Raw genomic sequence first — 13,113 nt, 5'->3', positions numbered from 1 at the left:
ATAGAAACACGACTTTTATTATGTTAATTATCTACAAATTTATGAGACTAACAAGCCATATATGTATATATGTACCCGCTTAAGTACCTCACGAAAATGTCAGCTTTTTGAAGTACTTAGGCGGGTTGGGTACTTAAAAGAACCCGCTTAAGTTTCTCGATGCGGGTACTTAAGCGAACATAATTATTGATGTAGCTACATCTTCATCTAAATCCTCGAATAAAACATGAGCATTTATGCTGCGTTTCTTTATACATTCCGGATAATCCCATTTCACAGCCGGAATAAACAGAATGCGTTTGAAATATACGTTAACATATCATCAGTAACGTTCTAAAGAATAAGTAAACAAAAAAGTTTATTCCAAACGTTCAGAATGAATAAAGAAATGCAGCCTTAATGAAGTATACAAAGTTTAAAACAGGGTACGAAAATAAACTGTACAAAACAATTCCCATTTGCTCATCGATCATCATATCATTTGTGGTTTTGTACAGTTTTGTAAATAGTCAGAAACAAATTGTAAGATTCACTGTCATTTTCCCCAACGAGAAACGTTTGCTTTTCGTTTGTGACAATTGTACCATAGGGTACGTTTTATATGTATGCGAACGTTTCAATTACGTGAAAAATAATTTTTTCTGTAAATTTTCATATCCAATTCAATTAAAGAACATTCTTATTTTTTTTATTCATTGCAGCCATTCGTTTCGTATTTGTTTATTGCATATATGTACATACATAAAAATATTTTCCCTCCACGATTCATTTCGTTTGTTGTTTCGTCTGTAACTACTAAACTACTGTAGNGAACATTCTTATTTTTTTTATTCATTGCAGCCATTCGTTTCGTATTTGTTTATTGCATATATGTACATACATAAAAATATTTTCCCTCCACGATTCATTTCGTTTGTTGTTTCGTCTGTAACTACTAAACTACTGTAGTGTACTATCGCCAAAGTGAACTCAGCCGTTTTGTTTCGTATTGTACCGAACTGTTAAAGTAATAAACGAAACGAAATAGTAACGTACAATATAGTTTATTTTCGTACACTGGTTTAAAACCAAGACCGTAGCACTATTTAAGCACATAAATAAATAAAGAACAACTTTATTAAGAAAATAGATAAAGCAATGGTGTGGCATTACATTTTTACAAGAATTTTAATTCTTTAAAAAGTCATTGATTATACATATTTATACTTACATACAAACAGAGTTGGACGTATCATTTTGGGCAAAATTCAAATGATATTGTTGATATTGCCACTTATGTTTACTTATTAATTTGTAAGATTTTTCAATTAAAATACAGTTCATTCCCTAACACATGCCATATAAACCTAAGTTAAGATTTTGTGGAACACTTAAAGAAAAAAAATTCACCAAAATTTCAAATTTTTTTCTCAGAGGTGTTTTTTGAGTATACAGGTTTATATTATAGAACATTCAAGTTTAGTGTAATAATGTACAAGTTTCAAGTGGCTAAAAATGACCTTTGATTTTTTATAATTTTTTTGGCGAAAGTGTGTAGCGCTGCCACTGAATTTCAAAATATGTAAATATTTTAAGGAATTTTAAAAGAGCACTTAAAAGGCAAAAATTGTAGGAAAAATGGTAAATTGGGTACGAAAAATTTAGGTACTTTGACGGGTTGGGTAAATAAGCGGGGAGGTACTTAAGAGAGGGATTTTCGTCTGATTACATTCAAAAATTCACGGTGACCAGGTTAGGTACTTACGCGGGGGGAAGGGGGTAAAGTACTTAAGCGGGTTTCACTGTATACCTATTCTGATAATTGGCACGCTGTTGAGAAGGTGTAAAATTTAGTAATTATTGCACTAAAAGGCTTTTTTTCTTCCCGTTTTTCTTGTACTTCCAAAATAAAATATTGTGCTAAGGAAGTTCGAATTCGAGTTGTCACAACGTACAACACCTTTCATTATTGCATCATGGGACACACACACGAAATAGTTGCAATTTTTTCTTGGCCGTTTTTTTCTTTATGATGAAAAAAATGTATCCGCATGTAACTTTCGTAAGTAGGGAAATGCTCCTATGTATATATTAGACAAACCCAAATTTTGCCAAAAGAAAACGCAATTGGCTTTTATATTTTCTTTTTCATTTATTTCATTTAAATTTTACGTCAATTTAATTATAATATTTATCAATACAGTTATTATTAATATTTACAGTTTGTTTGTTTCTCGATTTCCCGCAACACGCACAAAACACTTATTTGTTTGCCTATTATATTTTTTGAGTTTCTCATTTTTATATTTATTAGATCTTAATTTTTCTGTTATTTTTATTCATATCCACGACTTTATAACTGTATATTTAATATATATAGTATATATGTTTCTTTATAATCTACTCATATATTTAATATTCAATATAATTTATCTTGTGTAATTTACATGTGTTATACATACTTATGTATGCATGAATGTACTACATACACGTAGTGTATGCATTATAGATCTTTTTGCAGCATTTAAAATCTAGGCAAATAATACATATGTATGTATGTATGTATGTTTGTATATGTATAGAAATTTTTGTTTTTTACAAGTCGGGGTTTAAGTGGGAAAACAGAGCAGTGGAGAGGAGGAATCCAATGATTTGTATTTATGTATGTATGTTAATATGTATATGTTCGTTTTGTAAATTTAGACACTTGCAGTTAAATGGGTTGACGTCGATTTTTAATTATTTTTTTTTACTTTTTTATTATTTTCGCTAAGTTTCTAAGCTTTTTAACAACTACGCTTAAAAGTCGTCAATTTTGCTATTTTTTATTTAGTTAATTAGGTATTTTTCTGGGTTTTGCTTGAAATTTCACAGTTTTTATAACTATTGTTTTTTTTATTTATTTAAATTTTTGTTATTTTTGTATCTGTAGATTTATGTATGTTATATTTGCTAATAAGCGTTTCCAAACAAGTATACACACATATGCACATAACTTTCTATAGTGCTACCGATTTTCATTATTTTTAGGTGTGTACCTACATATATACGTATATAAGAATATTCGAATGTACTATGTATTTAATTGTTGGTTTTAATTTTTTGTAATTTATGCATGTATGTACATATGTATGTATGTGCGTATAAGGTGATTGATTTTAGATATTTTTGGTGTTATTTAGCTCTGTTTAAACTATCCGCATGTTTTTCGACAAAACTTCAATCTTTCGATTTACATATGTACATATGTATGTATGTATGTATGTATGTATGTACATAGGGTACTTGTGATCTCTGTACGTACTCGTATATAAAAGTTTAGATGAAACAATAGAAACATTTTTTTTGTAAGAATTGCGTCTGTAGTTGGTCGATTATGGACAGCAACGGCCACCTTAGTTAGGTAGACGATGGTCAACGCCACTGAATCGAAAGTTTATATTAAGAATGGTAACTTTTATCAATCGAAAAGTGTATATTAAGAATATAAGTATTATAAAGTGCCCTAAAGCTGAAGACTTGTGTGCAAAAAACCTGCAGAAATAGTAGAAAAAATGAAGTTGCTAATATGTATAGCAACTCTCTGCTCTAATAGCATTAGCAGCTAAGTAAAAATCAAAAACGAGGCGAATGAAAATCTAATGATTGTTCTTGTTGCAAGTTTAGCAACAGTACCGAGTTTGCAAGGAACCTAAGATGGGCCCAAGAAAGATGCTACATTAACGGCGCTGAAAATCACAGCAGATACAAAATAACAAAATTCTCCAATTTTGGATGCATAAATTTATGATGCCCAAGTTGATACCTAATAATATTCTCAAATGAAACTCAAATTAAAAAAAAGCTTTTTTTATAACTGACTTCTTTTAAAAGTTTCCACATACAAATAAAAAATTCCAGTCCCATATCATATATGGTATGTCAAGCAGAAGTTATGGGTCTATTATCGACAGCAAACGAACTTCAGTTGCGTTGCTAGTTGCCAAAACGATATTACAGATGGATACTGGCAACTTTCAACTGACAACTGCAGTTGCTACAAAGTGTGTATACAGGCGACTACATTTTTGTGGTTGCTGAGAATGTTTTTGGAGCGTGTCTAGGAGCGAAAATTGGAAAGTGTGCCATATATTTTATATTAACATTTTGCAACGCAGTTTGCTTTTACAGAATATGGAGAAAATAACAAAACAATAACTTGAAATTTTAGTTCCCGTATAGTACGCCCTTTTAGCGAAACAAAAGCGAACACTGATTGCAAATTTTTTCCTTTATCAACTGAAACACCTCTTTTAAATCTACCGACACACCAAGTTTTCCAAATGAAAGTCATCGCTGTGGCACTTTCTTCTGCGAAAAATCGAAAAGGTGCGCAAGCTTTTATGAGTGGATGTATTGAAGGTTAACGAAGTGGTTCATTTGTTTATTAACCAATTATACTACAGATTCTTTTGGAAGTCCTTAATATGTTTTGAAAATGAACAGCGTTAACTTTTCGATAATTCGACAGCAACTGACCGAACCGTGGTCGCGTTGCTATCAGTAATCGACCCATAGGCTTTAGTGCTCTAAGTTACCTAAAAGTGTTCTCTAACAAAAAATATAGGCTTGTTCGAGTTGCAATCACAACCGCAGTGTTGCGCGAATTATTAAAATATCACGTTCTGTGCGAATTTCTAGCAATGTATTATCAGTTGGGCAGTTGCAGCAATACTGTCATTTTTCATCAGTACGGCAGTAATGCCGCTTTTATTACGTGCCTCGAACAGGCCCAATCTATTAGGAATGGTATAAAGGAGCTTTAGGATAAACTAATTTTTTAAGTTCGCAAGGGTAGTGGGTATTAGTAAACGTGCGAAGCCTCTTACACGCTTTTATCTTTATTTGTATGTTTGTATGTATAAGTAGAATAAATGTGTGTGTGTTATGAAAATCAAATGAAATGAGGTGAGAATTACAATCAAAATGATTTAAACAAAAAACCACTCATTTAATTGGTTGTACGAAAAAAATAACAGACAAATTTATTGATCTTCCTTTTGTTGCTTCTTTGTTTAAAAACAAACAAACAAAAAAAATAAATTAAGAGAAACTTCTTGCGTATTACAACTCAAAATGTACATTGGTACAGTAATGAAACTTATTTATTTGTGTATTTCATTTTAATTAATCATATATGTAGGTATGTATGTCTGTATGTACATATGTATTAATATACATATTTGAATTATTTTTAAATATACTATGTATTCATCAACTGAGCGGGCTAGTGCTAGTACATACATATGTATGTATGCATAGACCTTTTCAATACTCTAACGCTAGCTGACCTTGCTTATTAGATGTTTTTTTGGGTTTAATTTTTAAATTTTTACAATAACTTTTAATTTTAACGCTGCTTCTATCAAGTTTTGCTTCATACACTTTTATTGTTTTTGTTAAATATTTATATTATCATTAACTTTAATTTGACTAACTCAGCTTTAGTTGCTTTGTAGTTAGTGAATATATGTATGTATGTAATAATTAATCTGTTCTAACGCTATACTAAATACTAATTTTACGTTCAACTGTACATAGATTTAAAATAGTTTATGTGTTACTTTCATTTTTCAAGTTTATTGTATTAATAGATGCTACTACATAACATTATTTTGTAGATTTTTTTACATTAGAGCTTAGCATTACTCATAATTTATTTATGGATATACATACATACTATATATTGTATTTTACACACTACTTTAATATTTTACAGAGTTTATTATTACCAGAATTACGTTTAATATTAATGGGAAAGGGATATTATGTAATATTTTCGATATCGTGAGGATTGTTTTCTTTATACGATTATTTTCCTTTAAATTTTAGTTTTATATGCATTTTAATGTTCCTTCTTATTTTCAGCTTAGTTCAGTTTGTATTTTACTGTTTAGTCTTAAAAAGAAAAAAAAATCAAGAATTCAATGAAAACCAAAAATTATAAGATAGAAAAGTTCTATTCAACTGTGACAAAAAAAAATCAGTGACAACAATGCTAAAAGGTAAGCAAAACATGCGTTGAATTGATTGGGGAGTCCTACAACAATTAATAGATATGCCTCCCACAACTAAGGGGTTGGACAACTAGTCTAATCAAGGCGCAAAGCCACGAGGCATTTAACTCAGTTCCACTCTTCCGCGTGAATGCGGGCCGGCTTTCTATAAACTCCACAAAAGGCATAGAAGTTTATTCGTTCAAGAAGATTAAGCAAAAACAAATAAAATTGTGTGCCTTTCTACAGCTGCGGATACATATATAACTTATAAAGCAGAATATATGTTTGTATGTACAACCTAAGCAAAAATATACATGTATGTATGTATTTCGCAAAAAATGGCAGTGATAGAAATAACAAAAAAAAAAAAAAAAAAATTAAGTAGAACAGACGAACTTGAAAACAATTAAAGAATTTATCTAATAGTCTAGTTAGTGTAGACTTAACTTAATTTACGTAAGAAATCAACAATGATTACCCAACACGTCAACTTAGCCAGAAGCGAAAATATTCTCTTTTCTTATTTGCCTTTTCAGCTGATAGTCACTTGGCCGCCTATAAGCCACATCAAAAAATTCCCGAACAAAAATATATTGCTTTAGCCAATGCATTAGGTAACGTAAATTAAGTCTAGACTAACTGAACCTTAAGAAAGGCGTGTCCCTTAATTCAAGTATGAGACTCTTTCAAAAGCAAGACCAAAATAAAAAACATAAATAATAGTGACACACAGTGAGTTGAGCGTGAGCTGAAATACATACATACATACATTTGTAGATATGAATGTATAAGTAGTTGCACATAACAGTTTCTGGATAAGGTTCCAATTTTCTAAGTGTAACATTAAATGGACACACATCTATGAATGTATAATTAAGTATAATAACCATACACTATGCATGTATGTATGTTTGTTAAAATATAAGCAATGTTGGGTATTGATTTTAGTTTTTTGTCTTATGTCCTCATTTCCTTCTTATTTTCATTTTTTTTTTGGCATTTGAGCTTACAATGTAACAAGCATCTAAGGCATTCTTAGAATCTTATTATTATTGTTAGTAAAATTAAAAATAATCTTAAACACACATACGCACAGTAAAAAAAAAATCATTAAAGAAAAAAACCTTAACACTGAATTTTGCCAACATCTTGCTAGATGACAAATATTGTAGGAAGAAAATAAATTTCAAACTGAAAATTTTATGAATAAAGAGGTGCTGACAAGAAAAAACGTATTAGGAAAAGTGGCACCGTTTTGTACATATAATAGTCAAGAAAAAAAAAAAAGAATTCACACGCATGAATAAAAACTCACACTTTTAATGCTGCCACAGAATAAACAGTATGCAGAAAAACATCAGACCATACATTTAGCCGGTTTTAATATTACGGAATGGAGCAGAGAACTTAACCTTCAAATGAACAGTGCCGGCCAAATGAAAACACTGTTTAAGTAACCGAGGCAGTGCCGACTTGACGTACGCTTCTTTCCTAACCGACCGTGCCAAAAATTCAGACTTCAGCGCACGCAGACATGCTTCTTTTGTATATTGTTTATTCTGTGCAGTTATTGAAACAATTCTAAGCTTGGCTTACTACCCCTCTTCCTCAAAGGATTACTATCAAGTCATCTGTTTTGCTCCCTTGCACATTGTTATCTCCGCATAGATTCTACCTTTTAAAAGTTTATTTTAGCTGTAAAAATCAGTTTCTATTTGATCAGTTTGTTACCTTTTTTTCAGTTTTTTTTTCCTTTTGATAAAGCAAATAAGAAGTAAGCTTTTCTTTAATTTGAGATCATAAATAAATTACAATTTTTGATTAGTTAATAACCGTAAATTAGTTTTTTATTTTAACCTTACTAATAAATATTTATGTTTATTAATAATCCTTCAACTTGCTTTCTTTTATTATTATTACAGTAATATGAAACACTAAGGAAAATGTTATTCATAAAACAAGTGCGGGTCAAAAACTAAAAAAGTACGACAAAAAATAATACGAGGTATTCACAAAACTTGTAATAAAAATTTGCTTAGCAGCATGGAAATCAAAAAAAAAAACTGTATATATACATTTTTAACAAATTGATATAATTAAATATTTTAATTTTTCATATTCTCATTTTTTATCCTCATAACTCCGTCTCCAAATTACGAATACCTCTCTTGGAATAGTTGCACGCATTATCGTAGTATTGCGTAGTTTTTCCCTATTTACTTTTTTGCTTGCTTCAATTCAATATCGGTTTTAGTTCAGTTTACTGTGCCTATTTGACTATATGTCAGGGGCGCGGGTTTCTCTTTTTCTGTATAGATTTTTTCAAATTAACACTCATTAACGCCTCTTACATTTAAGACTTGTTTTGTTTAGTATTTTGTGTTTTTTGTATCCCTTTTATTTTCTTATTTAAAGTTTTGGTTTTCATCTGATTTATGCTTTTAGCGAATTTGCTTATTGGGTGTCTGTTAACGACTTATTAGATTTCTGGGCTACACTTTTTGTATGTTTTTTTTTGTATGTTATTTTCTCGAAAAGAACTTAATTGCTAGAATCCTTTAAACATTTAATTAAAATAAATTACATTCGTTCCTCCATAACGTTTGTATGTAGTTATATTTCCCTTTTAAATATCTTCCTATGTGCCAGCAGTTTTGCGCCTATCTTTACTTATTACTTTTTCTTTAGAGGCAGATTTCTTTATTGTTTTATGTAGTCACATTCCATGTAATGAAATTTGTTACAAATTTACTTCTTTGTTCGCGTCAGTATATATATATATATGCCAGTTTGTATATACTAGTGTGATACTAGTAATTTTGGTGTTTAAAATCCGGATTAAGCAATTGCACAGCCCCGCTTTTACGCTCCAGAGCATTGAAATGCAATGCGCATTTGAACCTTTACTCATTAGTGGTGCTTTAGGTACTTACACCTCATTTTGCATTTAGACAGTTGCTATTACTATCAGCAAATGTGCGATTTCTGCTACTCGATTCTTTAAATCAGGTGCCGCTCGCTCCAAGTTCTCATTGGCAAAGTCACACGATGGGAATATATGCACAACATAGGCTGCTTGCTCACTGCCGGGCATCGGTATGTTTACTATGCCTGCAGCCATTTTCTGTTGCAAGTAGGTGATGAAGCCAGTTTGTAAGTTCCGCGACTGCTGCAAAACATCCGCATGGTCGCGGCCACAAGGTAGCGCCAAGAGCATGCAATGCTCGTTTTCAAACTGCAAGTAATACATATTAGAACATTATAAATTCTGCCTTATGTATTTGATTGCTATAACTCACCTGCATCTTCTTGGTCACTCCCTCTAGTTGTGTCTGCTCCAGCCGCATGCGTTGAGCTATACGCAGCGGCGGTGTACTACCGTCGCGGTTGCAGGGCAACGAGGCACGCGCCACATGAGGGTTACCGAACACGAAATGCATCTGTACTGCTGCCTGATCGGTCTTGAGTGCCAAAAGACCCTGCCACATGACTGGATAGCGTTGCAGGAGTGTGAGCAGTGAGTCAGCTGGTGGCGGTTGTGTCACTTGTGGATTGGCATGGGATGGTGTCGCTACTTGCAGACTTCTCGTTTGAGTTGTGGTTTGTTGACCAGCAGCAGAAGACAAAGTATCTGCGGTGGAGGCTAGTGTGGTGAGAAAAAGTTTTGGTGATTTCATAATTGCGGGAGTGTGCGCGGAAAAGTCCACTTACTTGTAATTGCAATTCGTTCTTTTTCACGTTGCAGTTGCTGTTGCTCTCGTTCGCGCTGCTCGCGTTCCTGCTCAATCCGTTGTGCGGAATGCAGATGTGCTACCGCAGCTGGTGGTGGTTGTACATTAAGATTGCCGCCACCAGTTGTAGTGTTTACCACTGCTGTTGCCGCTGACGCTGGCTGTACCGTCGTAGGCGCCCCGCCAATGAATGGGCTGGCTGCTCCCGCGACTGGTGGTGGCACGGCGACCGGCGGTGGTTGCGCCACAACACTATGCGCTGCAGCTGAACGATGAGCTGGTGGTGGTTCGACCGGCAATTGGCGACCCGCCTCGTAGAATGCGCGCTCAGTGTAATGCGGATGTGGTATGCGGGTGTTGTGTACATATACTTGAGCAACTTGTGGCGAATCTGTGGAATTGAGGCGTTAATTGTAAATTAGAAATGCGTATAAGTATATTTATATAACGTACCTGTGGCACGGTCTTGTGGACTTTGCAGTCCATGCGGCACAGCGATCGTACGTGGCACGCTACCCGGTCGTCGCAATTCCAATGGTGGACTACCAGCGAGTATTTTTTCGTCGAACTCACCACGCAAAGAAGCATTGATAGTTTCCTGTTGATTGCGTAATATGTGCTGGTAGATGATAAACGAATCACGTGCTGGAACACCGCGAATGCCACCAACCGGGAAGCTGGATTCACTCTGTTGAAGAGAAATGTTAATTAGTAATTTGCGTTTGAACACAAATTTCATAATAAAACAACTTCAAAACTATAAAAAAGGGCAGTCAGGCGAATACATAAGTGTGGCGTTTACCGGTGTTATGGGCGAGGCTTGCTGATGCGCGGGCGGTGGACTTTTTGTTGTACGCGAACCAGAAGCATTGGCGCAATAGCTGCCGATTTCATGCTGCGTCCGCAAGTAGATATGACGAAAAATAACATTTACAGAGTTATAAAATTTTGCAGTAATCAGAATTTAAGCAAGTTAAAAAAGTGTACTTATTCGTCTGGAGACATTTTTATTGTTTTGAGCTATACTAGAATTCCACTTCTCACTCTCTTTTGTCAAAATTACACGTTTGTCAGAAAATGCGAAAAACTATTTCACAGCACATGATAATCATATGGGCATGGGAGGCTCAAACAGTCAACGACGTAACGTAGACGTAGGTTGACGCAGACACGATCTACCTTATGGGATTCGCGTGTTAACCAAAACCCATCACCGCATGGCGGTGACGTTGCCGTTGCTGCTCTCTCTCTCTATCAACAGTAAATTTGATATGCTGCTACGTACGTCAACCTAAGTTTACGCTACGTCGCACAGTGTTTCGACTATATGGAGGCAGGTGGAAATAATAGTAAACTTGCACCAATTTCACTGAAACTTGACATGTGCTCTAGTTTTACTTAGAAATAGGGAATTATGAAATTTGGTAAAGATGGAATAATTGTCACGCCTTCTACTCTCGTGGACGGGAACATTAAATTTCATCCGATTTCGATGAAATTTAGTTTGTGCTCTCTCTTTTATTAGAAAAACCTAAATATAAAATATGGGAAAGATGAGATCACTATAACGTCCAAAACTCAAAAAAAATGTGAGCCCAGTCGTTAAATGTGATGGAATTTTGGTTAATTTTTTTCCTGCTTTTCACTGTCAGAAAGCAAAGGGTATACCATAAAATAACTTAGGTGTAAATACTCGCTTTTTTCCCAACGTCTGATGAGATTTTCCCATTGTTCGAAAAATTATTTTCGCGAAATTATGCAAAGAGGCTAAAAATCAAAAATTACATATATTTGCAGTCGCGCGCAAAGATCAAATTATATATTCTAAAACTACATAAAATTCTCTAAAACATTTGTCTAATTTCAAGACCTGACGAACCGGTACTCACACTGTTTTTTACTAATATGTAATCTTTAGCGTCTAAATTTCAAACTAAGTAGGTAAGAAAATAGGAATGTACCAAATAAATAATAAATATGTTCACCTGAATATTCCACGATATTTAAATAATTGATTACAGTTGAAAAAGAAACGTCTTATTTAATGGGTTAATCGCAAAAGGCAACTTAACTAATTACTCGGTATCGCGCCGATTCCCGTATTTCTTTGGAAATGTATCGTTCGGGAAGAAGGGGGGTGAGTAAATAATGTGAAATATGGTATTTGTGACTTTTACTTTTCCCTCTCTAAGTCCAACCGGTTTTTTTTTTTTATCAACTGTCAACATGACTTTTTTCTATCTGCCGCCATATAGTCGAAACACTGGGCGTCGTTGACTAACTGAGCTTTATACCTTAGGTTTTTTTTTAACAAATTATAACAAAAATTTGCTCCAGCTTTTGCTGAAAGGGTTATGCCTATTTTTTAACGGCATGCGACATTTTAATCGATGTTGTAATCATTTTCAATATAGTCATCGAAATATTTACCGCCATATTATCGATTTACCAACAGAGTTACCGACAAATAAGCAGATATCGATACATTTACCGACTGCGATATACCTATGTACATATACATATCGTCGTTTAAAGTGCAAAACCGCGTATCAACAAAATGCAAAACCGCGTATGTGAAGTTGTAGAAACTATTTTCTAGAGTGCAAAAACACTCATATTTCAAAATGGCTCTCTTTTTTATAAAGTAATCGCATTTCTGGCTAGTATATTTCAGGACGAATGGATAAGGATTGGTCCAAGAGCTTGTGTGAGCAAATCCAATTTTTGGCAGCCAATGTCAGTTGCGCGGTTTTGCAGAATCACGATACGCGGTTTGTACTTTAAACGACGATATGTGCAATGGTATCAATTTGTCGGCTGTTATCGATTTATAGGCAATGTTATCGATAAAGAAAAGGATATCAATGCATTTGACAATTTCGATATACATATGCATGATTCAATAATTAAAGGTTTGCTCATTAGTGACAGTCATTTGACACTCCCTTAGCTCCCTTACAAAAGCTTTGCACACACACACAAACGCATACACAGTGCCTTGCTAAGGGAGCAGATTTTGACGTGTGTCAAGTTAGCACTACACTTTTCGAATTTGGAAAAGTTAACTACGGCATTAATTGTAGTGTGTTTGTATTTGTTGTGGAAAGAAAAAATTTGTAGCTCTCGTTTTTTAAGAAAAAATGGTATGTAGTGCTAACTTGACACCATACACCATTGTCGACAGAATTGACACATGACAACATGGTGTGATAGCTATTGATCGTCCAAATGTCCAAAGCAATTACTTGACACACGTTGGATGGTTTACAACATTTTTAATTACTTATTATAATAAATTTAAGAAAAAGATGCAATGTTTTAAATTTTAGCTGCCCTTCAATCCATAAGGGATCAATGTTTACCAC

At 33.7% G+C, this 13,113-nt stretch overlaps 1 protein-coding gene and 1 long non-coding RNA gene across 2 annotated transcripts; one reads left to right on the top strand and one right to left on the bottom strand.

Moving 5' to 3' along the window:
- Window positions 1–2,557: 2,557 nt before the first annotated feature.
- On the top strand, window positions 2,558–4,641 carry LOC108370151 (uncharacterized). Its single transcript, XR_001848600.1, has 3 exons — window positions 2,558–2,569; window positions 3,947–3,950; window positions 4,490–4,641. It is a non-coding gene; the product is annotated as an uncharacterized LOC108370151 (long non-coding RNA).
- Window positions 4,642–8,219: 3,578 nt separating this feature from the next.
- Window positions 8,220–10,712, bottom strand: LOC108370150 (protein split ends-like; the record flags this gene model as incomplete). The annotated part of the gene is made up of 5 exons (XM_017625413.1): window positions 8,220–9,252; window positions 9,317–9,660; window positions 9,729–10,139; window positions 10,202–10,436; window positions 10,551–10,712. Coding segments are annotated over 5 exons (1,440 nt in total), but the record flags the coding sequence as incomplete, so codon positions are not given.
- Between the last annotated feature and the right edge of the window lie 2,401 nt (window positions 10,713–13,113).

This window comes from Rhagoletis zephyria, unplaced genomic scaffold (assembly GCF_001687245.7).
Source record: "Rhagoletis zephyria isolate East Lansing unplaced genomic scaffold, Rhagoletis_zephyria_1.1 Rzeph_scaffold_04035, whole genome shotgun sequence".
Taxonomy (NCBI): Eukaryota; Metazoa; Arthropoda; class Insecta; order Diptera; family Tephritidae; genus Rhagoletis; species Rhagoletis zephyria.
Note: the sequence above shows the minus strand (reverse complement) of the source record. Positions and strands in the feature narration are given on the sequence as shown.